This window comes from Mytilus galloprovincialis, chromosome 3 (genome assembly GCF_965363235.1).
Source record: "Mytilus galloprovincialis chromosome 3, xbMytGall1.hap1.1, whole genome shotgun sequence".
Taxonomy (NCBI): Eukaryota; Metazoa; Mollusca; class Bivalvia; order Mytilida; family Mytilidae; genus Mytilus; species Mytilus galloprovincialis.
The window spans coordinates 110,187,168-110,211,781 of record NC_134840.1 but is presented as its reverse complement, the minus strand read 5'-3'; the positions used below and the strand labels follow the sequence as shown (position 1 = coordinate 110,211,781).

The window sequence follows — 24,614 nt, the reverse complement described above, 5'->3', positions numbered from 1 at the left end:
TTCAGGGCTGATAGATCTTGACCTTATTAGCATTTTTACCCCATGTCAGATTTGCTCTTAATGCTTTAAGCCAAAAACTGCATTTGTTCTATTTTATACGGCCGCAAAAAAAAATTTGAGATTGTATAATGGTAGGATGTCGTCTGCGTTGTCTGAAGACACATTGGTTTCGGGACAATAACTTGGGGATGATTGTCCCAACCGTTTAGGAATTAGTGGCCCAAAAAGGTCCAAATTCAAGCATTTTCTAGTTACAGGATAAATATTTAAACGTAACAACTCATTGTAAAAGGCAATAATGTTCAGCAAAGTAAGATCTACAAAAAAGTTTATATGACCAAAATTGTCAATTGATCCCTTACAGAGTGTTTGCCTTTTAAAAACAATTTTTCACAATTTGTTCATCAAGTTTGCTAAAACCTTAAAAATCTTCTCCTCTCAAACAATTGTGCCTAATACTTCTTAATTTTAAATAAATGTTCCTTTAGGAATCTAGTTTATGAGTTGTATCCAAAATTTGTGAACCATCAACAAACATGGCCGCCATGGCTAATAAAATGCTTTGCTAAGTGCAGCCCGATACGACCGCAGTGGTCAAACCCTGAACAGTTGGGGTAAATTTGGATACAATATTTCAAGCTTGATACTGTCTCAATTTTGATTGAGATCAAATTTTTGACATAATAAAGGTTTCTGACACAAAATAAATGTGGTCAAAGATTTATACATATCTATTGTGCAATACTGCACAATTGAAGATTTCTTCAAACTAGAAAAAATGCTTGTTTTTTGCCGTTTTTTGGCCCCCAATTTCTACTAGTTTGGGGATCCCCAAATTCAATCCAAGCCTTCCCTTTGTGATAATTATTGGAACCTTGTGGTACAATGTCAGAGAGATCCATACACTTACACAGAATATACTGTTGGGGAAACAACAAAAATTGTTGTGTTTAACCCCTATTTGGCCCTTTATTCCAAAACTTTTTTTGTAGATCTTACTTTGCTGAACATTTTTGCTTTTTACAGTTTATAAATATCTATCTAAGGGAGCTACCATTTGATTTTTATGGGGGGGGGGGGGGCTAGGATGAAAAATTTTGTCCTGCTTTTTTTTTTAGTTGTAATCTCTGTCCTGCCTTTTTATTTTTTACTCTATTCGGTCCTGCCTTTTTTTTTTATTAGTTTATCCTGACTTTTTTTACACAAATTGTCATCCTGCCTTTTTTTTTACCAAGTTGCTCATCCTGCCTTTTTTTTTTACTCAAAACTCCTGTCCTGCCTATTTTTTTCAAATTTCATCCTAGCCCCCCCCATAAAAATCAAATGGTAGCTCCCTAATAATATTCAAGATAATAACAAAAAACTGCATTTTTTTTTAAAGTACCAATTAAGTGGCAGCAACCCAACAATGGGTTGTTTGATTCGTCTGAAAATTTCAGGGCTGATAGATCTTGACCAATTGAATAATTTTACCCCAATTTAGATTTGCTTTAAAAGCTTTAGTTTTTGAGATATTGGCCATATTATCATGGCCTTGTTCTATTTTTAGCCATGGCGGCCATGTTTGTTGATGGATCAAAATTTCGGATACAATTTATAAACTAGATACCCTAAAGAACATTTAGTTGAAGTTTGAAGGTATTTGCCAATGGCATAGTAGATTCAGAGCGAGAAGATTTTCGAAATAGTTTACAACGACAGATGTCGACGACGACGGACGCCAAGTGATGGCATAAACTCACATGGGAACTTTCGGGCCCTGGTGATCTAAAAATCGCTGAAATTTTAGTGTCTGTTCTCTTACTTCAGTTTGCATCAACTCAATATTATGAAACTTGTATACACAATGCGTGTTACCACAAAATACAGATGGAGTTAAAATTAAAGTGGCGTAACTTTTACCGTTTTCGAGTTATGTCCTTTTAAAAATATAAAAAATGCTGAATTTTTCGTTTCCACTCTCTTACTTTATTTCTCCTCAACCAAATATTGTGAAACTTATTTACAATGCTTATTACCACATAATACAGATAGAGTTCGAAATTTGGTGGCATCACTTCTACCGTTCTATAGTTATGCCCCTTTCTAAACATAAAAAAATGTTGATTTGTTTTCGTTTCTGTTCTCTAACTTTCGTTTTTCTCAACCAAATTTTATGAGACATATACACAATACTTATTACCACAAAACACTGATCAATTACAAATGTGGGTCACTTTTATCGTTCTTATATGTGCCTTAATAGCGGGAGCATCATCTGTGCCCCATGGACACTTTTTCCATTTATTGTATCTGTATCTGTATGTATACGTTGAAGACACCAATTTTGGCTTTTACTCAACGGGAGAGAGAGACACCTATTGGCGGTGTTGGAGAGCAGCCTTGAAGCTCTCAACTGTATCTGCGCATACAATACGGTCATCCAGTTGGTTCCAGTGTAGTATGCTCTTGACAAAGAAAGAGTTCTTATATGGATCGGTGTTGCTAGGAATAGTTTCTAGTGCCTTAGAATTGTTCTTCACTGCATTTGTCACTATATTGGCACTTACAAAATTGTCAAATGTTTTAGGTTTGATTTTCCTCTTAGGTTTACTTTTAACAAGAAAATCGTCGGGATTAATAGCTGGGACCAACCCCTCAACCACTTCGTACAGAAATACCAGGCGTTGACTTGTTCTTCTCGTTTGTAGGTTGTCTAGTTCTAACTCGGCTAGCATTTTGGTTACCAACCCCGAGGCTCTTCTCTAGACCTATAGTCGCCTGTTCTGAATCTGCTGCTCTGCGTTGTATTCTTTTCAATTGATTTATATCATGTTGTGTATATGGGTCCCTTATTATGGCATCATATTCCATAGTTGATCGTACTAATGATACATATGGGTTTTTTTTGCAATCTTTTGGGCAGAAGCGTAAGTTTTCTTCTTAGAAAGTCGAGTTCTTGGCTACATTTGAGATATGCGTGGTCCATTTAAGGTCTTCTGATATTTGTAAGCCTAGGTATGGGTTGTGTTAGACTTGTTGCAGTGGCGGACCCAGAAAAATTTGTTGGGGTGGTCCCAAATTAATATTGAATGGTATGAAAAAGGTTAGAAAATACCTTCGACATTATGGAAGATTATGATTTTGGACAACACCATGCGATACACATATTCCTAGGTAAAGGAATTTAAAGACATGTAAAACTGATTTTTATTTAAGACTCTATACAATATCTTGCAATCTGAAATAGCACAACATACAACTGTCATCTGAATAAGGCAAGCTGTAAAAAAGGTTTAGCTAAAATATTTTAGCTAAAAATACTTTTACGTAAAATTGTTCAAAATTTACAAATTTAACAAACTTAAAGAGTCGTTAATCAGGTCATTCAACATCATGCTCCGCAGTGTTTACTTGCAAAATTAACTATAATTTGTTTTATGTTTAGTTCCGGGAAGTTTTGCACTCCTACCTAGGAGTCTACTCCCGTATTCGGAAGAAGAAGAAGTTCCAAACTGTAGTGCACATGCATCAACGCAAGTCCGTTTAAACGCGATTGTCCCATAGTTGTTCTCAGGTAGGTTTTTAGAAGTGATAACTCACTGTTGGATCGCTCACATTGGCAACTCGTCACCCCCATGTTAAGCTATGATTTTTAAGATAACAGAAATAATTGGAAAGTCGGTTTTGCAACATTCTTTCAGAGCACCGGCTACAGTTACTGGTTTTGAAAGCATTGACTCGCAAGTCTTTTGCCACAAACGCAGTACGGAAGGCATTGTAGATGGACTCGGCAAATCAGTATGGTAAAAGTCTACAAAATGTTTAATTTCATCAAATGTTGCGCTTTGTACAAATGCCGGTACCAGCTTCAGTGCTTGAATTGCTGTTGATGTTGGGGGAAAGGGGGGGGGGGGGGCTCAAAGAGATAGATAATCAAATTTAATTTAATTCATTCATAATGATTGGGTTTTTTTTCAAAATGTACATAAATGAAATTTAAAACCGAGACTCCGTTAGTTGGAGAATGCAATAATATATATGGAAATTTCACTTAAAATTACAAAAATAATTTGTATTTACCTTTCAAAATAAGAAGTCAACGTGACTTCTTCATATTGACAAGCTGTTTTGACAATTTAATTAGACATGTTACGAAAAGGTATATTCTCGACGCTGAGGTTGACAAATTAGACTGAAAATTTGGGGACGGTGTCAAAACATTGATTATAGATTTTAACAGGTAAACATTTAATCCTGTGCGTCTTGGTTAATTCAAATTACATTTATCTAGAACACCATTATGTATTTTACATCTTATACAACAATTGCTTTTGTGATATCATTGCTGGCTAAAACCTGTCATAAGACATAAAAGATGTACGCGCGTAGGAGTGGGTGGTTTAGAAAAAGGGGGTCTGAGGGTTATACAAGTTCATTCAATTCTAGATTGATAATATTATACATAGTAAGGAAACTAAATTTTATGATTTTTATGGCCAAGTTACTCATTCTGCCCTTACTTAACTCAAAACTCCCGTCCTGCTTTTTTCAAATTTAATCCTAGTTCCCCCTATTCCTGAAAAAAACAACTGGTACTTACGTATGGTAGTAATATGTACCCATTCAACAGATTTAATTAAAAAAAAACATATTTGTTTTAGAGGTTTAGAGAAACTCCTAGCAGGAAAGACCTATCGGTCATCGGTGTCACTTTCTTATGAAACGTTTGGCGAATTTCCACAAATGTTTTAGGAATTTATAAAATACAAAATATCTGCATAAGGTGTTTAAGATGTAAATACAAACTTAAGTCATTATGCAATGCTTTTGAAACTCTGCAGGGTTGTTCAACCGATGAGTAGCGAGTCATATTTTACACAAACCTCTTCTTTTTCTAAACATACATAACATATTTGCCACTGAACGTTAAGCAACCAACAATCTATCACTCACAAACTATTATTATACAGAAAATACAAAATGAGCTGAAACTTTTGAAATTGAGACAAAGTTGGAAGGAAATAAAGAATGAAAATACATGCCTTCGAAGCTATATGACCGGGCGAACTTTTTCTATATAGAACAGAACAGAACAGAACAGAACAGAACATATTTTATTTCCAATTAAGGGCCCACAAGGGGCATACAGAGCATACATGAATAAGGAAAAAGAATATTGATTTGATAGATACATAGATACAAACATTATTTTACATACAGTAACAATACAATTACCAACTCATATTCACTTTAATAAATTTACCAACAGCATTAAGAACCTGATTGTCTTCACAGTATAATAAATAAATAAATTTATGCTGATTATCCAGTATAGAAAAATTTGGAATTCTTTGGCAAACAAAGTCAAAGAGAGCATCTCTACCTGATTTAAAATTTTCACAGTTAGTTAAAAAATGGATTTCATCTTCAACACAGCCAGAGGAGCATTTTTTGCAAATTCTTTCATTTCGTGGAATATTTGAAAAACGTCCAACTTCAATTTGAAGCTTATGAGCAGAAATACGTAATTTGCATATAGATCTTCTTAAATCAAAGTCCTTAATTAAAGAAAGATAATTTTCATAACCAAAATTCTGCTTAAATTTCACATAATTAAACAGTTTTCCATCAGAAGCTTTATTTTGGCTAGCGTACCAATTGCTAATATATTTAGTGTGAATTAATTTGCTAGATATGTTCAAAAATTTATATTGTCCGAAATGTTTTACTTCTTGTTTAATTTCAAAAACTTCTAATACTTTCTTAGCAAATGAGTACCAAGAAGTTATGTTAGATTTGTGAAGCTCTTGGCTGCATTTATAAGCATCTTTCAATAGACTGAATTCAGTTGTAAGATTTTCAAATCTATACCAGTATTTTACAATTGACTTTACAATATCATAATGTAAGGGGAAACGCCCCAGTTCTGATAATACAGCAAAATTGACACTCCTTTTTTGTACACCAAGATAAAACTTAGAAAATTTAAGATGGAGATTCTCACACTTAAGATTTTTAAAAATATTTTCAAGATTAAATAAAGAAGACTGTAATTTATTACCAGAAACATTATAACCTCCCCATACCTCTGAATTATATAACAGAATGGGTTTAAGGGTATGATCAAAAATATGAACACAAGATTTTATTTCAGGAGACAAATTGATACAACAGTTGTAGTACATATCCGTCTAGGCTGTACATCTACTGGCTTTTGTTCTTGATGCTAAGTATATAGCACTTCTTTGCATTGAAGCGCATGCCCCAGTTTTTGGACCATACTTCTAGGTTTTGTAGGTCTCGCTGTAGGAGTGTGTGGTCATGTTGACTATTTATGTTCCTGTACAAGAGGCAGTTGTCTGCGAAAAGTCTGACAGATGATTGTACTGCATCTGGAAGGTCGTTAATGTGGCAGAGGAAGAGAAGGGGTCCTAGTACTGTACCTTGTGGTACACCGGAGTCAACTGAAGCTTCTTCTGATTCCTCCCCATCTACGACAGCTTTCATTTTCCTTTGTTTACTTGTCCTCTTCGACCGTATTCATTCATTTTGTGCAGCAGTTTGTTGTGTGGCACATTGTCAAATGCTTTGGAGAAGTCCAGGATAGCTACATCAATTTGTTTTCCTGCGTCAAAGGTTTTCATGAAGTCATGTAGTGTGACTAGCAGTTGGGTTTCACAGGAATAGCCTGACCTGAAGCCGTGGTTTAGTTATGTAAGTACTCTGTGCTTCTCTAGATGTTTAAGTATATGTCTACAGATAATATGTTCCAGTAGCTTGCATGGTACAGATGTTAGTGATACTGGTCTGTAGTTTTCTGGTGCATGTTTATCTCCCTTTTTGAAGAAACTTGATATATTTGCGTTTAGCCAGTCTCTTGGTAGTGTACCAGTGTTGATTGATTTTTGGAATATCATTGAAAGTCCAGGTGCTAGTTGTTTTGAGCATTCTTTCAATATACGGTTTGGTATGCCGTCTGGTCCCGATGACTTGGGTGTATTCAATTTTTTCAGCAGCTTTTCGACTCCATCTAGTCTTATGTCTAAAGGAGGTATTGTGCTTTTTATATGCTTTGATGTTGTTAGCAGAGTTTTGTCTTTATCTCTTGTGAATACTGAACTGAATTGTTAAATCAGTTAATATCTGTAGTTCTGCTTTCCCTTTGCTGTCATTTATTAGGTTTCCATTGCTTTTAAGGGGTGCTATTCCTATGTTGTCCTGTTTTCTTGATTTAACATATTTCCAGAAGGGGTTTGAGTTGTTGTTTTCTAGTCCTTCTATGATTGCCGTGTTGATGTAGATATACTCAGCATTCCTGATTTGCCTCTTACATTCTTTTTGAAAATGTCTATAGTTGGTCCAGTTGTTAGTTTTCTTTGCCTGTTGATATAGCCTTGTTTTCTTTTTAAACATTTTCCTGATTTTATGATTGATCCAGGGTAAAGTTTTGTCTTGAACTTGTCCCATAATTCCTGTACTGTGGCGCCTGTATGGTACATAATGAAATGTTCAATGATGTTGGCTGAAAGGATAGTCAGGTCTTTGTGTAGATCTTCCCATTTTGCTTTGGAGTATATGTAGCATTTGCGTGGCTTCTTACTCTGATAATGTGGTTTTGTGTCGCAGTCTGTTACAATCATATAATGGTCAGATATTCCTGGAGCACAATTTCAGTATCAGTTTTTTGACTAAATAATCATAAGAGAAATCCGTTTGCGCAAAAATTGCGTCCTTTTGCGCCACAACTTTCGTTCTCATATGCTACGTTTGACCAACCTGTTTTAAAATTACACAGTATCATTCGCGCCAAAACATAATATACGATTGCGTCAATTTCAAGAAAAATGCTTTTCTCTCCCTTTATTCAGGCTTGGGGCAGGCTGTTTACACTGACGGAGATATAACCATTTTAAGTCATTGAAAAAAATAACTTTAAAACATAAAAATATGTACAGTCGGACAATATATATATTATACAAAAGGCGGGAATTTGAAACTCATTACACATACAAAGTCTCTTCTGCTGAGTTCTCATTCTGGATATTTCCCATACTTTTTATATCATGTCTGCATCTCAGTACTGCTGCATGGGTACTTCGCAATTTATGGCCATCTAAAACACTGAACAACCGGTCGCTTCCCTCAATTCGATTATAATTTCTTTATAGTTATATCCATGTTATCCAAGCAAAGAGGTTCTCTCAAACTGATATTTTAACATTCTTCACTGAACACTTTTTTATAATTTAGTGTTCACCTGTTGGTTTATATACATACCATTAGAACATGTAGAAGTTAAGTATAGTGTAAATCTTATTATTTATACTATTTTTTCACCACCAAGAGTAACATTTATTTAAGAATTGAATGCTCTTTTTTGTAAATTTATTGGGGTGTAAAAGCGTTGACCGAAGTACATTTTGTATGAAGCGCGGAACTTCATACTAAAAATGTGCGCACGGTCAATGCTTTTACAACCCTATAAAGTTACAAAAAAGCATTCAATACTTATAATTACATTTTTACCTATAGGATCATGAAAACTCGCCTTTTATCAAGTTTTTATTTCATTTACCTGTGCACTTTATTGTGGGACCTCGTGTCATCATGAATGAAAAGTTGCATTGTGTAATGCAATTGATTAAATATCACGAGATTGCTAGTTAGCCAATCAGAATAACCGTATTTTAATGAAACATACATCTAATGTAATTATTTTAAGAATGATACTTTGTAAGCCAAAATAATAATAAATATACATTAATCATTAATATGTATGATAATTGTGTGTACAGGTGAATTGGTGCAAATAAGTTCCGAATATTGGCGCAATTGATACATTTGATATATTTTTTTTTAAGCGCAAATGATACCCCTGAAACAGTAATTGGCGCAAAAGGACTCCCTGTCATGAACATATTAGCAATTCATCATAAATGATTAGTGATTGTTATAAAAACAAAGTTTGAAAGTTTAAAATTATATGATGCAATAATAAAATTTAAAGCAGTAAAGGCAAATCTTGCATAGGGTAGACAAATCAGACACCCATCTTGGAATTGTTGCAAATGAAATACAAATGTTTTGCTAATTTTGCAGTTTTTGGTTACAATTTGGAAAACTATCACAATAACAGGGAGAAATTGTATCCAGTAGAAATGACCAAAACAATAAGAACTTTTAGAGAATTGTCATTGACTTCTTTAAGGAGGTGTTGTATTTAAATTATGATTTACATATTTTTGCCTTTTTTCGGAATTCGAAGTTATTCTTGAAAAAGAATCTTTTAGGTTGTAAAAATGTTCATCTTTGAAAATATGATCTACAAACAGGTCTGACAAATCTTGAAAAAAAATAATTTTACTCAATTTAAATCTACAACTAAGTATGCTTGTATGAAATGGTCAATGAGTTATTGTCCTTGAGATATGTTTTTCCTCCGTTTTTTTGGGGTAAAAACCATTATAGATACAGATAAATCTTAAATAGCAAAGACAGTGCCATTGGATTATAAATTGTAAGCAGGCTGAACAATTATCATAAAATTCTTATTGAAAATTAAAATATTATTTGTAAGCACATGCTTACAATGCTACACTGCACTACGCCACTGGAAATGTTTAGCAGATTTAGATGCACAAATAAGTCAACATGACCAAGATTGTCAATTCAAAATATCCCCTCAATGAAACTGTTTTGTACAGGGTGGAAAAGGGGGCACTGAACACGGAAACACACGAAATAAAAATCACAAAAAAAACCCGAACCATGAGAATTAAAATCATAAATATTAAGGAACAAATCATTGAAAGTTATTAGTCAGCCGTTCTTTGAGATAATGCAGTCATTATAATATTAATGGACATTAAAAGACCCTTTGGTCACCTTTAAGGGTTCTCAAGTTAACATCTGATTTAAAGAAAAAAATATTATTCAGACTAATTTGATAATCTTATCTCATTTATTCCCATTTGAATGGATTTACACTAATTATTTTTTGGGGCCCTTTATAACTTGCTATTGGTGTGAGCAAAGGCTCTGTGTTGAAGACCGTACCTTGACCTATATAATTGCAAAAGTAGAATGGTAACACAGTCAATATACATCAGGTTCTATTAGATTACACAATTTTCAGAATGTATTATAACACTGACTGACTTTGAATCAGTTCCCCGTTACCTTTGATCAAATGCCGGACGAGCATTGATACGAAACACAGAAAAATAAATAAGGGGAAGCACGTAGCATACACATAGAGCCAAACACAAGAAAATGTGAAATAAAAACTCAAAACACGAAGACAGGTGAAATAAAAAGGCCGAAAACGTTGCACGAAAAAAACCTTTTACCACCCTCTTGTACCTATTTTAAGACTTTTTTTGAAACAGGGATAGAAAGCAACAATATGAAACAAAAATCTCTTCAATAAATGCAGGCGGGTTTAATTGCTTCTTTAGAGGAATGATTGCCATTGAAATGTGTTAATTTCCCTCTTTTAACATTTTTACTCTTAAAATCTTTAACAGATAGATAAAACACTAGTGTTAATAGAAAAAAATGATTTAAGGAAAAAAAGATGGGTTTATACAAACCATGCAAGACGCTCATGTGTAAATAGGGTCGTTAACCCCTTCCCCTAGTCATCGATATCAAAACCGACCGTGCAAGGCCCTATTAGTAGATACGAATTGGTATATTTTTACAAGATGCGCAATGCAGACTCTTGAGAGCCTCTTGTTATGGGTAAAATGGTATATATATATTTGGTATATGCAATCCTAACAAGGTCTTTATGTCTATCAGATGGTGTTCACCTTACCTCAACTTCATTTCATGGTTCAGAGATCAAAAGTGGTTATATGATATTTATTCTACATTTCTACATTTAATTACACCTTATTATTGACAAAGAATTCGAAAGGAGGTTCGCTATTGGTTACGACAGATGTGATTAAATATCGGTATTTAGATAGATTTTGTCCGTTATTGGTTGACTCAGATTTGATTCGATATCTGTATTTAGATAGATTGTTAGATTTTACGACACTCGAAAACTGGTCGCAACTGTTTCGTAACGTTAATTTTTTGTTTACTATTTACTTATTTACAGAATGTGAGAAGAGCAGAAGTCTGTTTCTTATTTTTTGGTAACTGAATTATTTCAAATATATAATGCACAGCACGTTGATTACCACATCCAATGGCAATGTACACACTTGGCTTTAAAAAAAAATTGTTTATGGTTCATCATAACAAACGGAAAAATATGGCTGTATTTACATGCCAAAAATTACTCTGAGTACAGACTTACCTGTGAAGTTGGAAAAGTTTTAATGCCTGGCATCCACTAGATATAATAAAGTTACATGCATTTTGTGTTTCAGAAAGATAAAATCTCTTTTGGATTTTGATGGGCATTTTTTTTCCTTCATGCAAAAGGTGTGAAAATTAACTAAGTTGTGGAACAACTATGAGATGCTCCCTCAGGTAAAAAACCGGTTTGTATTGTTTTGATTGTCCTTAATTGACATGGACAAGAGTTATCTTCACAACTATAGGTGAGTTAAAGAGTTTAACTGAGTCAGTGAGTGGACAGTATCAAAGTAATTCAGGTGTTTGTTTATTTTTACACCTTCTGCAGAAAGGAAAAAAAATGCCCATCAAAAACTAAGAAAGATTTTATCTTTCTTAAACACAAAATGCATTTAACTTTTATATATCTAGTGGATGCTAGGCATTAAAACTTTCCAAACAGCACAGGTAAGTCTGTACATAGAGTAGTTTTTGGGGTGAAAATACGGCCATATTTGTCCATTTGTTATGATGAACCTTAAGTCGCTCGATTTTTTTCTTGAAATAATTTGACTGTTTCTAGTCCAAATAATAATGACGTTTTGGAAGGCTATTTAAAATTTTTGCTTTGACGCATTCCTGCGTCGATGTAAGGCGTCAAAGAAAAAAATATAATATCCTTTCAAAATGTCATAATTATTTGTACTATAGTCCAAATAATTATGACGTCTATTTGGACTATTTGTACTACTGTTTATCAAGAAATCCGGTAGGTCTTTTCACCACTGAACACCAACGAACACCACCGAACACCACTGCCATACCTGCCAACTTTTGAAAATGGCCATGGGGGTTTTTTGTGCGCGGCACCATTTTTAAGGGTAGAATTTTTCGCTGCATTTTTTCGTGTGATGATTTGGCTCCTAAAAGTGTCTGACATACTTCTTTTTTGGGGGGTGATAGTTGAAGATGCTATTATAACCTATCTTTTTTTAAATTGTTTGATTGTTGTATTCTTTTTGTTGAGATAAACACCAGCATGACCAGTAAGATGACTTTATGTTTGTCAAGAAATAAAAAAAAAGTAATAATTTTAATAATTTAATAACAAAAAAACAAAAAACCAACAATATATGAGGGTCTGGAAAGGGGGGGGGGGTCTGTTGTTCTGTAAACATTTAATTTTTACCCCTTTTTTTTCTAATCTTCAAAAAATTTGACCACGCATTTCTCCAATTTTCATTTTTTTTTGCCCGTTGTTCCTTTATCTTCATTTTTTAAGGGCATTTATATTCTTTAATCATTTAACCCCATCCAAACCCTCATATATTATATAGATCAATATCACAAGCAGTACTAGATGAATAGAATGTTTGGAGACATCATTAAGGCCACCGTGGTAAACTTTAAAGTCTCTGTTGCAAACTTTACAAAAGGCATGTGACAATCCTAACGTTGATTTAGACAACCAGCCCCTGTACTTGACATCATTCTCCCATTTCTCTAAGTATTTGCACGAAGCAACAAGCTTTTTTTTCTTAGGCGGTGACAGAACTATTTTGCAAGTGATAACTCGCCCATCATGATTCCAATTTTTATAAATTTAACACCAAAGCTAAAAAAAAACAACTCAAAATTTCGATTCTTTGATTGTTTACTATGCCAACATTAATCAACTGGTGAATGCGTGATCACTAAATTTTGATTGGATGAAATTTGTCAGACACGATTTGTCTCCCTTGGGAAAACTTTCAAAAGTTCAAAATCGGGAACAAAAATATTTTTCGTGTAAATTTTACTAAAATCGTGTTTTTTGGCTATTTTCACGATCACGATCGTGTAATCGGGACAAAGGGTCCAAATCGTGTAGTACACGCCTAAATCCTGAAAGTTGGCAGGTATGCACTGCACACCACCGAACACCACCAAACACATTAAAATACCATCTGCCACACCTAAATATATTGTTTTCATCTTTATCTGATGAGGATGGATATGTTTGTACATATGCATACACAAATTGATACGAAATGATAACATACATGTAAGAACCCCAAAACTGGTTTTCCCCTGGGTCAATTATTTTTTTCGCCACCTCTTTCAGCAAAAAAATATATTTTTTGTCATTTTATTATTTTTTTCACCGAGTAACACAAATAAATAATTCTTTTAAAATGTCCTTTTTATCCAGCAACCCCCACCCTAAAGAAGATGAGTTTTCCCCATTGCTGTCTATGATTATTCTCTCAAACTTGTCTTAGAGTCTACATTGACTGTAATTAATAAATACTGAACATTTACCTTGTTGTAAGAACAATACACTTTCAAGTCTAACATTTTTTTTAATGTGGTACCTAACACTACAGGGAGATAACTCTGTAAAATCAGCTAAACGTTTTAATTACGTTGTGTTGTAAAGGGAATGTTAAGCTTCAGTCAATGATCAAAATTTGGGTTTGTCAAATTGCTATATAACCAGTGTAAAAAGGGTCAAAGTAAAATACTTTGTCAAAATTTTATGAAAATTAAACGAGCCAAATTAATTTTAATGTCAGAAGGTGTTTGGTACCATCTTTAATACAATTATTGTGATAATTTCATGTTTTAAAAATAAAATGTTTGTACTTAGTTTGAACTTATTTGAACAATTTATTTCTAATAATTGAAAAGTTAAGACCATAAGATACATATATGTTTTTATTTTTAAATTTGATTCTCAACTTTATTAATAAAATCACTATAAATGCACATAAAAATATGAAAAACAGGAGAAATGGATATAATAGTAAGTAATTTAATTGATTTTATTGTTGTAATGTGTAAAATTACTGTTTTTCTTAAGGGTAAGTGATCTATTTGGGTATTCAGCGGTGTGCAGTGGTGTTCAGTGGACAAAAGAAAGACCCCCAAGAATCAGTCACTTTAAATGCTAGAAGTCTACTTATCTTGACTTATTATTATATCTGTTTTATTTATTGGTTCAGGGACATAAATGGAAATAGAACCCTGTTACAATAAGAGATGCAAACAGACAACTATGTGCAACTTTCAATTTATTACTGCAGTACACTGGATAATACCTGTGGAACAGTAGCTCATAGATCCTTATGATCTTGTATTGCTATTTGTTTATGGGCTGCAAATAGTAAAAAAATATCTCAAGGATCTTAGATATACGGTTCCACAGCTAACTGGTGAGGAGATAGATATGAAAGCATATATCCCTGTGTCTGCTTATCTTTAAATTATCTAGATCAAGATTCTGTTCCATACACTCTCCCCAAATGCTTAACATCACGGATATTTCCATGAAATTCTGACCAAGCAATGTATTTTGTTAAAAATATTTGAATCAATTAACATTTGTCTTTTGTTCAATTAAAGTACATGTAGTATACAAACATGACAAAGGTGCTAAATGGGAATGGCTTGGATTTTCTGTTATGCTACCATAACTGATTGTCAGACTGAAATGAAGCCACAAAGAAGAAAAACACAAATTTAAAAGATGAAGGAACACAAAATTATTTTTAGGACTGGCAAAATTTTTATTTTGCACCCTCTTAGTCATGTTAGTCCTTTGTCTGACAAAAAATGAACATTTATGAACTCTGCTAGAGTTTACTCTCTTATATGATTTAATGCTTGTATAAATGTACAAATGTATGTAAATGTATGCATGTGTCAGATTTAAATTTGATGTTCTGATTTCTAGTTTTAATGATTAATTGAAAGATTCAATGATTGCCATTAATTACATTATTTTAAGTTGTCTTTTTTCCTTTCTTTTTAGATCAGGATGTATAGGTGTCTCTTTCAGAAACATTTGGAATTCCAGTTTCTGTCGCTCAGCTGTAGAAATTCCAAACTTTTCTTACTTCATCCTGTAAGGTAATATGAATTAAAATACATTTGCATTTATATATAAAGTTTCAACTCATTCATTACACAGTCATGACAGGTAACTGGATGCACTGTCACTATAATGTGACTGATATCAAATTTATAATCTGGCTACTGAATAAGAGTTTATCAGATTTTTCTTATACATAAAAAGAACAATAAAAATGAACAAACATATTGGACAGTATATAACATGTATGATTTACATCAGACCACATCAACTACAAACTCCCTACTCCTTGAAAAATAAAACCTGCCGTACAAGCAAAGAAAAACAATAAATATTAATTTACGACTACATTGTAACATTCAAAATTTCATGTACCATCCAAGAGAAAAAACCTAAGGTTATTGTAGAATTTCTAAGCACAGCCAGATCAGGTGCATTGAAGTGGTAAGCATCTCATGTGATTGAGAAAAAAAACCTACAGAGAACAAGATAAAGATGGTGAAGCAGTGTTGCAGTATAATTACCCTATCTGTTAGCTATTCTTTTGATATGTTCAAAGTCCTCAGGTCCTATACAGTTTTTTGTGTGCTTCTTATCTTTTATTTTCATTAAATTCTTTTTCGGAAGTTTTCCACAGCAAAACATATTTTCGTCTGAGCATGCTATCATATATATATTATTCATGTAAATTGTAGGTCAATATCACAGACACATTACCAAGTTCTTGGTGTAAAACAGACTGCTACAGATGGAGAAATAAAATCAGCTTACAAACAACTATGTAAAAAGGTACAATAACTACAAATGTTTTTGTTCAAAATTATATATTTTCAAATGGGGGCTCGGTGGCCGAGTGGTTAAAGTAGTTACTACTGTAATCACTAGCCAGTCAACACTGAGGTTGTCAGTTCGAACCCTGCTCATGCGGGTGGACTCGACTCCAATCTTAATTGACTAGGATTGTCAGTTTTCCTATCGAAGATTGGTGGTTTTCCCCAGTCACTCCGGCTTCCTCCACCAATAAAAACTAACCGCCACAAAATAGCCTAAATGTGGTTCTTAAAAGTGGCGTTAAAATACCAAAAATCAAATCACATTTTCAAATACCAACTTGAATTCCAATGCAACATTATATAATTCATTTCGTTTAGGCCAGAAATTTATGAGCATCAATTTAAAGAGAGGGGTAAAGGGAAAGTCTCACACTGAAACATGTGATTTTTTTTCTTGCAAAAACCTTGCACGGAAAGTAAAAATCAAGGAAAACAAAGCACAAGAAAAAATTGCACAAATCTTATAAAAAAAAGTAGTAGAAGTTATTACTCTGCCGTTTCTTTTAGATCATGCAGTCATTATTGATGGACATGTATATCCTGTGGTCACCATTCAGTGTCTGTAGTTTCTTCTGATTTAAAAAAAAAATAGAGCAATTAATATCATTAGAACCAGTTCAGTAATACATAATTTAAAATAATGTCGGCCATAATTATATCGGGGCTTACTTTGAATAAGTCCCGGTTTACTTTTTTAAACCAAATGCAAAAACAAATGCGAGACCAACACAAAACTCAGAAAATGATTAAGGGGAAACACAAAGCATCCACATTGAATCAAACCTGAGAAAATGAGAAATAAAACGTTAAAACACGAAAACATGTGAAATAAAAGGTCTGAAAACTTTGCACAAAAATAACCCTTTACTACCCTCATTTAACACAAGTATTCAGTATGGTCTGAAATTGTAAGCTCAAAAGCAGACATCATGTGACTGATTTCAATATGTTTGATTTATTAATGTTTCCTTCCAGTTGCATAAGGAGGCAGATAACATTATTGTTCTTGAAGATTAGTCAGTAAATGGAACTTTTATCAAATTGTGTATGAGTAACTGTTTAGCTCAAATAAGCTATACTGAAAGACCAATGTACAAAGTGTGTTGTCACAAAATTCATTTCTCTTGAATTTTTAATGGTTACCTTGGATAAATGATATACAGTCATGTGACAGTCATGTGACAGTTGTTTACAGTTCTACTGTGGATTCATTTATTTTCGTAGGTACCAACTTCGGTGGATTAAGGGAAAGTTACATGTTCGAGGATATTTGATATTGTGGTTTTGTGAATAATCTGCATACAAGCCTATAGAAATCATGTAATTTGTTGAACAATTAACTTCGTGCTTCACCTTTACCAACGAAATCCACGAAAATTGGTAATTGAATAATAATGAATCCACAGTATTTAACAAACTGTTCTACTGGGTCAAATTATTTTGGAAGCCCTCAAGACAACACAATTGTAGTAAAAGAACTATAATTCAGATATGTAATGGGTTCAAACTGTACATGATATAGTAATTCAATGGCTATTCTTATTGTCTACACACCTAAATAAATATATATAATTTGGTATAAATAAGGTGGTAAGGGATATATTAACACATCATCAAATCACTGATTTCGCAATGAAAAGAATTAATATATCATTTGGAAGGAATAAGATTTTAAGGGACATTCACACATCAATCATCAAACCACTGATTTCAAATGTTTCTATTTTTAGCTGCATCCTGATGTAAACAAGACTGATCCTAAAGCACACGACAAATTTACAGAAGTGCAAAACGCTTATTCCACCCTGAGTGGTAAAGGGACAAGATATGAATACGACCAGGAACTAAGATATGGCCAGTCGTTTGGTCATGGTGAAACTGATGAAGATTTATTAAGACGCTACAGATCTACTAAACATGCTGAAGATTCCTATTATGGGAATAGAAGTTATGGGAATAGTTTCTATGGAAATACACCAAAAGGACAAACTATGAGCAATGACCCAGTTATGAGAGCATTAAGATATATATCTAAAAATTTCTTGAAAATAGTAGCATTTGGAATTATGATGAATTGTAGTATAATATTGTAAGTACAACTTTTTTTTTAACAAATTAGGATTTATGTTTTTTTAATCTGAAGCTTTATATTTATATATACTGTATTCAAGTATATGTATCTTTAAGACTTATTTTGACTTACTTCCTATGAATTATGCAGGATGACCAAAAGATTAAATGCATCACAGCATTAGAGGTTTAACTATCTGGTTAAGTCATACATGTAATAGTTTAGAATTTTTTCAGTTTATTAACCTTAAAGGTCAAGTATTTGTACCATCAGAAAGCTAAGAGGACAGGTTCATTTTGAATGTTGTTCTTCATAATTAGAATTACATATATTTATATATGTTGAATATTCTTTTAATGCAGACCTATTGACCTAAGGATGTGTATGAAATCAAATATTAGTTACATTATGGCATTTAACTATAAGCATAGCCATGTAAAGACCTAAATAGGGCAAATTGTAAAACATATCAAAGGTGGAACTTAATGTTCTGATTTACACTAAAAAAAGAAGAAAAAAAAAACCAAACCCCAACAACAAGCATTGTTGACTTGTGACATACACACTAAGAATCTTTCAGGGTTACATGTTGGTTTTGATGTTTTTTTTGTATGGAACTGAATAAGATTTGATGAATTGTTTTGTTTTAAATAGATTTTCTCAGCGCTATGTAAAGAACCAGCTAGATGAAAAAGACAAGCGTTTACATGCTGAAATGCAGTACCTGAATCAGCACTTTCATAATCATGGATTCCAAAAAGCACCAAAAATGTAAGTTTTTATGATTAATTCACCTTAAAAAAGTTTTAGATAGGAGACACAATCAGCTAAAAATAATTCCATACAGAAGTTGCTGCCCTTGAATAGTATTTTTTAACCATTTTTATGCCTTTTGCAATTATCTTGAAAATTATCATAGAGAGAAACTGTTAGCATTAAAAATAGTCAGCTATATGTAATTCATATCTACAAAGGACTTTAAGTAAACACTGAGTAATGTGTCATCCTACTTAAAAGAGTTTTGGCCCTTGAATTACAAGTTTTGACAATAGTTGTAAGTTTTGGTTGAATAGCATAGCAGATTGAGGGAACCTTTAAACAGAAAAAAATATTAGATAAGTTTTAAAAAATAAGTCCGCATACCCCAATTGTCTATATAACCCTAGGATGAAACATCACCCTTTAAAAAGATTTACATATTTCTTGCATTGATGTAATTATCTTGAAACTATAGAGAAAGATATAACAACCAAAACCAAATGATCAAATCTAAAAATACATTAACACCACAAAATTGTCAATATATACCTTGTAGTATTCTTTGCCATTAAATGTCACTCGATTCCTTACTTCACGCCCAATTGGAAATACAACTTTAAAATTTTAATGGACTCAGTCGAGGATTATGCCAGGCAATGGGCTAAACGTGAAAAGGAAGACGTAGACACTCTATCCGAATGGATTAAGGCAGTGAGGTCGTTAATACAAATCAGAATCAAGAAACTGAATGGGTCCATCAATGCCCATGCTACGCCAATCTTTAAAGACCCAAATGTTGCTAAACACTAATCCGACCTCCATGATAAATATGTTGTTGTCCCAGCAGACAAAGCCCCAAATAACATCGTTTTTGTCTGTAAAAGTCACTACATTAATTGCTTGATAAACGAATTAGGTATAGACAATTCACTTGGAAACTCAACATATACCCTCACGACACTTACCAAAGAGGAAATCCTGGATAATCATAGGTCTGTTCTTTGTTCCTTTGGTATTTCAACCAAAGATGAAGAACTTGATCTTCCATCACTGTATTGGATACCTAAACTACATAAGTGTCCTTACAAACAACGGTATATTGCTGGGTCTTCCAAGTGCTCCACGAAACCTCTTTCTAAATTATTAACATCTATTTTATCAGCAATCAAAGACGGGCTTCAAAGTTATTGTGAAACTGCCTATTCTAGAGGTGGCGTGAATCAGATGTGGATACTTAAAAATTCCAAAGATCTTTTAGAGTACATACAATCTAACTCTCTTTCATCTTGTAACAGTATTAAAACATTTGACTTTTCTACTCTTTACACAAGTATTCCACATTCCAAACTAAAAGACAAATTGAAAGAGTTGGTATTACTTTGCTTCATAAAAAAGAATGGCCAACGTAGATACAAGTATCTTGTCTTAGGGAGGGATAAATCATACTTTGTAAAGAATCACTCTGATTCAAACAAAAAATTCTCTGAAACCGATATTATCAAGATGCTTAATTTCTTGATTGACAACATATTTGTAACGTTCGGAGGACGTGTTTTTCAACAGACTGTCAGCATCCCAATGGGAACAAACTGTGCCCCTCTACTTGCCAACTTGTTTCTTTATTATTATGAGGCTGACTTCATGCAGGAACTTTTCAGGAAGAAAGATAAGAAGTTAGCAATATCCTTTAACTCTACTTTCCGCTATATAGATGACGTTCTTTCACTAAACAATTCAAAATTTGGTGACTATGTGGAACGCATCTATCCCATCGAATTGGAGATAAAGGATACTACAGATACAGTTAAGTCGGCTTCATATCTTGACTTACATCTAGAAATTGACAATGAGGCTTAAATTAAAATATTGTTTGTTTGCCCTTTACCGACCGACCCTATAAATTCGTTCCGCCTGAAAATCTTTTATTTGTATTTATCAGCAAGATTTTATTTTATTTTATTTTTTCGTTCCTACCAAAAATCTTATATTTGTATATCCCGCTCAAAACTTTTTTTTACTGGAATCCTCGGGTTTTACCTTTATCGTATAACGTCTAGTCCGTTTGGTATCACGTGAGCGTTTGACATGAACACTTGCATTTAGAGTTTCAAAGCATTTGTTTGAAATCGATGTTGAACGCTTTGAAATTGTGATATGATGTACGTTACTCTGTATCTTTAAACTTGAAGAGCAGGGTTCATTTACAAAACTATCAACATGTGAACAAACTATTTTGTAAACGGACGTTGTATTCTATGTAGGGATCACAGGCACTTGTTTCTATCCATAGGAAGGTCGACTATCCATATTCTATTTATATGGATAGTCGACCTTCCTATGGATAGAAACAAGTGCCTGTGGTAGGGATGGCCTTTTGCAAGGACGTATAACTAACATACGTCCTTGGCCTTTTTGTGATCCGTAGATCAGGATGATTATGTTAACGATGCCTTCGACCAGTATTGCTATATTCATTATATCTGACATGAACCAAAGGTGACAAACACCTTTAAAGTGGAGAATATTTGGCAGTAAAATCGCCTAAGTTTTCCATACATATCATTTATAAATGCGATGTAAAATACGTGACAATTGAGTTTCAAGTCTTGTTGCATTTTTATTGGCAACACAGGCACAACCGAAAATTTAAACACTCTAGGGACTTTTTCTACTAGTAATGTATGTCTGCCTGGGCATATTTTACCAGGACAATATTAACTCTTACAGAAAACCTTTAGGTAGAGGTAAGCGAACAAGGTACGTAGTACAGAATATTAGTGCAAGTTAAAACTCTTCAAAGTTCCAGGCATATAAACGTTGAAAATATATTTTGATATTTGAAAACAAAATAGTAGTGCATATGAATTAACTTCACATTCTACATGATATATTTTTTTTCAAAACTTCCTGGGACTATTATACAAATAGTCCCAGAAACTTTTTAGCAAAAGCAAAACAGACAAAAATGACATTATGAAGATTTTGTATCTACATGTATGAAATAAAATATTATACCTACCTGCCTACCAATGACAAAAAATATACCGACCCAAGTTATTTTTTTGGGGAAAAAAATAAAATATTTTACCTACCTACCTACCCTGTTTCAAAACATAGGGTCGGGAAAGGGCAAACAAACAATATTTTAATTTAGGCCTGAGGGTCGGTTGAAAACAAAACTTTACAACAAAAGAGATGATTTCAGCTTTCCAATTGTGAACTTTCCATTTTTAAGTAGCAACATTCCAGCAGCACCTGCATACGGGGTATATATCTCCCAATTGATACGATATTCCCGTGCTTGCATTTCCTATCATGATTTTCTTGATAGAGGGTTTCTGCTCACAAGGAAGCTATTAAACCAAGAGTTCCAAATGGTGAAGTTGAAATCATCCCTTCGTAAATTTTACGGACGCCATCACGAGTTGATTGACCGTTATCGAATAACCGTTTCACAAATGATATTGAATATGTTCCTTACGTCGTAACTGCAATCCCCTTCCCTTTCATGAATGTGACCTACCGAATTAGACTATTTACCGGATTTTTAATCACATAAGCAACACGACGGGTGCCACATGTGGAGCAGGATCTGCTTACCCTTCTGGAACACCTGAGATCACCCCTAGTTTTTGGTGGGGTTCGTGTTGTTTATTCTTTAGTTTTCTATGTTGTGTCATGTGTACTATTGTTTTTCTGTTTGTCTTTTTCATTTTTAGCCATGGCGTTGTCAGTTTGTTTTAGATTTATGAGTTTGACTGTCCCTTTGGTATCTTTCGTCCCTCTTTTACCTCAATCCACGAAAATTAGTACACATGGAAATAAATGAATCCACAGTATATTGTAATAATTTTTTACCAACATGTACATGATGTAGTTTGTTACATGTACTTGATGTTGGATAACTTCATAAGTAACAGTTATAATTTTGTTTTCGTTTTAGTTACCAGCATGGAAAGGAAGAACCCTACAAAGAGGCGAATATAGAATATATATATGATAAACCACAGAGACACAAGAAAGAAGATTTTCTTTATATTAATAAGTCATACAAAGAGAAATTACCTGGTGATAGATGAAGTCGTATGGAATGTTTTAAAGTGAGATAGTAAAAAATATTTTCTATGACAGATATTGATTGTATTGACTAACTTGGCCCCCCCTAATAAATGTTTTTGTTTGATGTTGCTTCCCATATCTTCATGCCTTCTAGGGTTTGGCATGTAGGTTGGAATTTATTTTTTTGGTCAACAACAGAAGTTACATGTTTTAGAGAAGAAAATCACATGAGAGCAAGAACAACTCTTTATAAAACAAAAAAATAAGATTTGTGTCATAAATTTTCAGATAGGCTGCCTTTTTAGTTTGGCAGGTAGAATTAATATGCTTATTTTTTTAGGTGTAAATTGACCATAAAGCAATATTCCATATATATAAAATCAGGACTGATATTTATGTCATGCCAAAATAAATTACATCATAACTATGCAGTCTTCTTGGATTTGTTACTGTGGACTCATTAATATTCATTGGATAACAATTGTCGTGGATTTCATGGCCTTGGGTACAGAAGAACCAGAATCTAAAATGTTCAAAAAATTACAAGGAATATATGCAGACTTTGCAAAAGCCAGGAAATAAAATATCCATGAAAGTGCAAGTTTATTTCAATACATTAAAATTGGTACCCATGACAATAAATGAATCCACAGTAACAATCTTAAGGATTTCATATTTATTTGGCATGTTCCATTTGATAAATTTTAAATTATAAATTTTTATCATTTTGCATTTGTAATTAGTACATGTTAAATATATGTAAACATTATTCATGAATATTTATATGTTTAATTTTGTCTTTTGCAGCTTGTAACCATAGGCAGTCGTCTGTATGGTGTCATTGACTGCTGTTACTTCACCAATTTTAGAGTATGTGACTTTTAAATCACGCAAAAATGAATTTCTTATTGATTTGTGTGAAGAATTTTAATGTTCTGTAAAAGGTGTGAATGTCAGAATGTGTAAGAGGGCATGTACAATTATGAACAATGTATAAATGTATGAATAGACATTGTATAAATGTATGTATTAACGGGATGAATTTCAACATTCTGAAAAAGAGGTAATGAGTAAAAGAGGGATGTACAATTGTGAACAATGTATAAATGTATGTATAGACTGTGAATTTTAACCTTCAGTCGGAAAGAAAATATATAAATATGTGAATTAATAAGAGAATGTAAGAAATAATAATGGTTTGAGGTAGTAAACAAGTTGTTTTAAATTATTTATGTAATTTTAAATTGGTGGTGAAGACATTTTAAAGAATACCTCTGTCAGTAATTTGATTTAGAACACATTTTATTTCTTAATTGGTACACATATTGAAGTTTGGGATTGTTATTTGAAATCTGTGTTCAACTATGTATAATACATAGTTGAACACAGATTTCAAATAACAATCCCAAACTTCAATATGTGTACCAATTAAGAAATAAAATGTGTTCTAAATCATACAGTATTTTGAAGAAACTAATCATGAATAAAGCATTTGATTAATTTTCATTTTACATGGTGGAATCCTGACTGTTAATCTCTGAAAATAATGAGAATGAAAATGCAGGTCATTCCTATACAAACGTTTTCAGTTGAGTTTTAGTGTTTATACTATTTAGAGTTTTTTTTTAAAATATCCTATTATACCAGTTTATAAAAAAAAATCACAATTCTGATTTAAATCTGTTTTTCTTTTAACTATATCATCTTTGATATCAATTTGTATTTAAGAATTAAATTTTTTGTATTTCTTGATACCATGTAAAAC

The 24,614-nt window shown here is 33.0% G+C and overlaps 1 protein-coding gene across 2 annotated transcripts; it reads left to right on the top strand.

Moving 5' to 3' along the window:
- The first annotated feature begins 11,020 nt into the window (after positions 1 to 11,020).
- On the top strand, positions 11,021 to 24,213 carry LOC143069766 (uncharacterized). 2 transcript variants are annotated; one of them, XM_076244536.1, is made up of 7 exons: positions 11,021 to 11,129; positions 15,068 to 15,165; positions 15,823 to 15,916; positions 17,691 to 18,049; positions 18,686 to 18,802; positions 22,734 to 22,890; positions 23,657 to 24,213. In XM_076244536.1, the coding sequence occupies exons 2-6, from the start codon at positions 15,074 to 15,076 to the stop codon at positions 22,867 to 22,869; spliced, it is 798 nt and encodes a 265-aa protein (XP_076100651.1). In that variant the 5' UTR covers positions 11,021 to 11,129; positions 15,068 to 15,073; the 3' UTR covers positions 22,870 to 22,890; positions 23,657 to 24,213. The 2 variants fall into 2 exon arrangements, with proteins under 2 accessions (XP_076100651.1, XP_076100650.1); XM_076244535.1 differs by having other exon boundaries at positions 22,734 to 22,898.
- The last annotated feature ends 401 nt before the right edge of the window (positions 24,214 to 24,614 follow it).

What these genes read in the sequence shown, in the direction of transcription:
- LOC143069766 (XM_076244536.1), top strand. Translation starts at nt 15,074, where the DNA reads ATGTATAGGTGTCTCTTTCAGAAACATTTGGAATTCCAGTTTCTGTCG. An exon ending in ACAAACAACTATGTAAAAAG is followed by an intron (nt 15,917 to 17,690) that starts GTACAATAACTA and finishes TTCTATTTTTAG; the next exon opens with CTGCATCCTGATGTAAACAA. An exon ending in ATGAATTGTAGTATAATATT is followed by an intron (nt 18,050 to 18,685) that starts GTAAGTACAACT and finishes TGTTTTAAATAG; the next exon opens with ATTTTCTCAGCGCTATGTAA.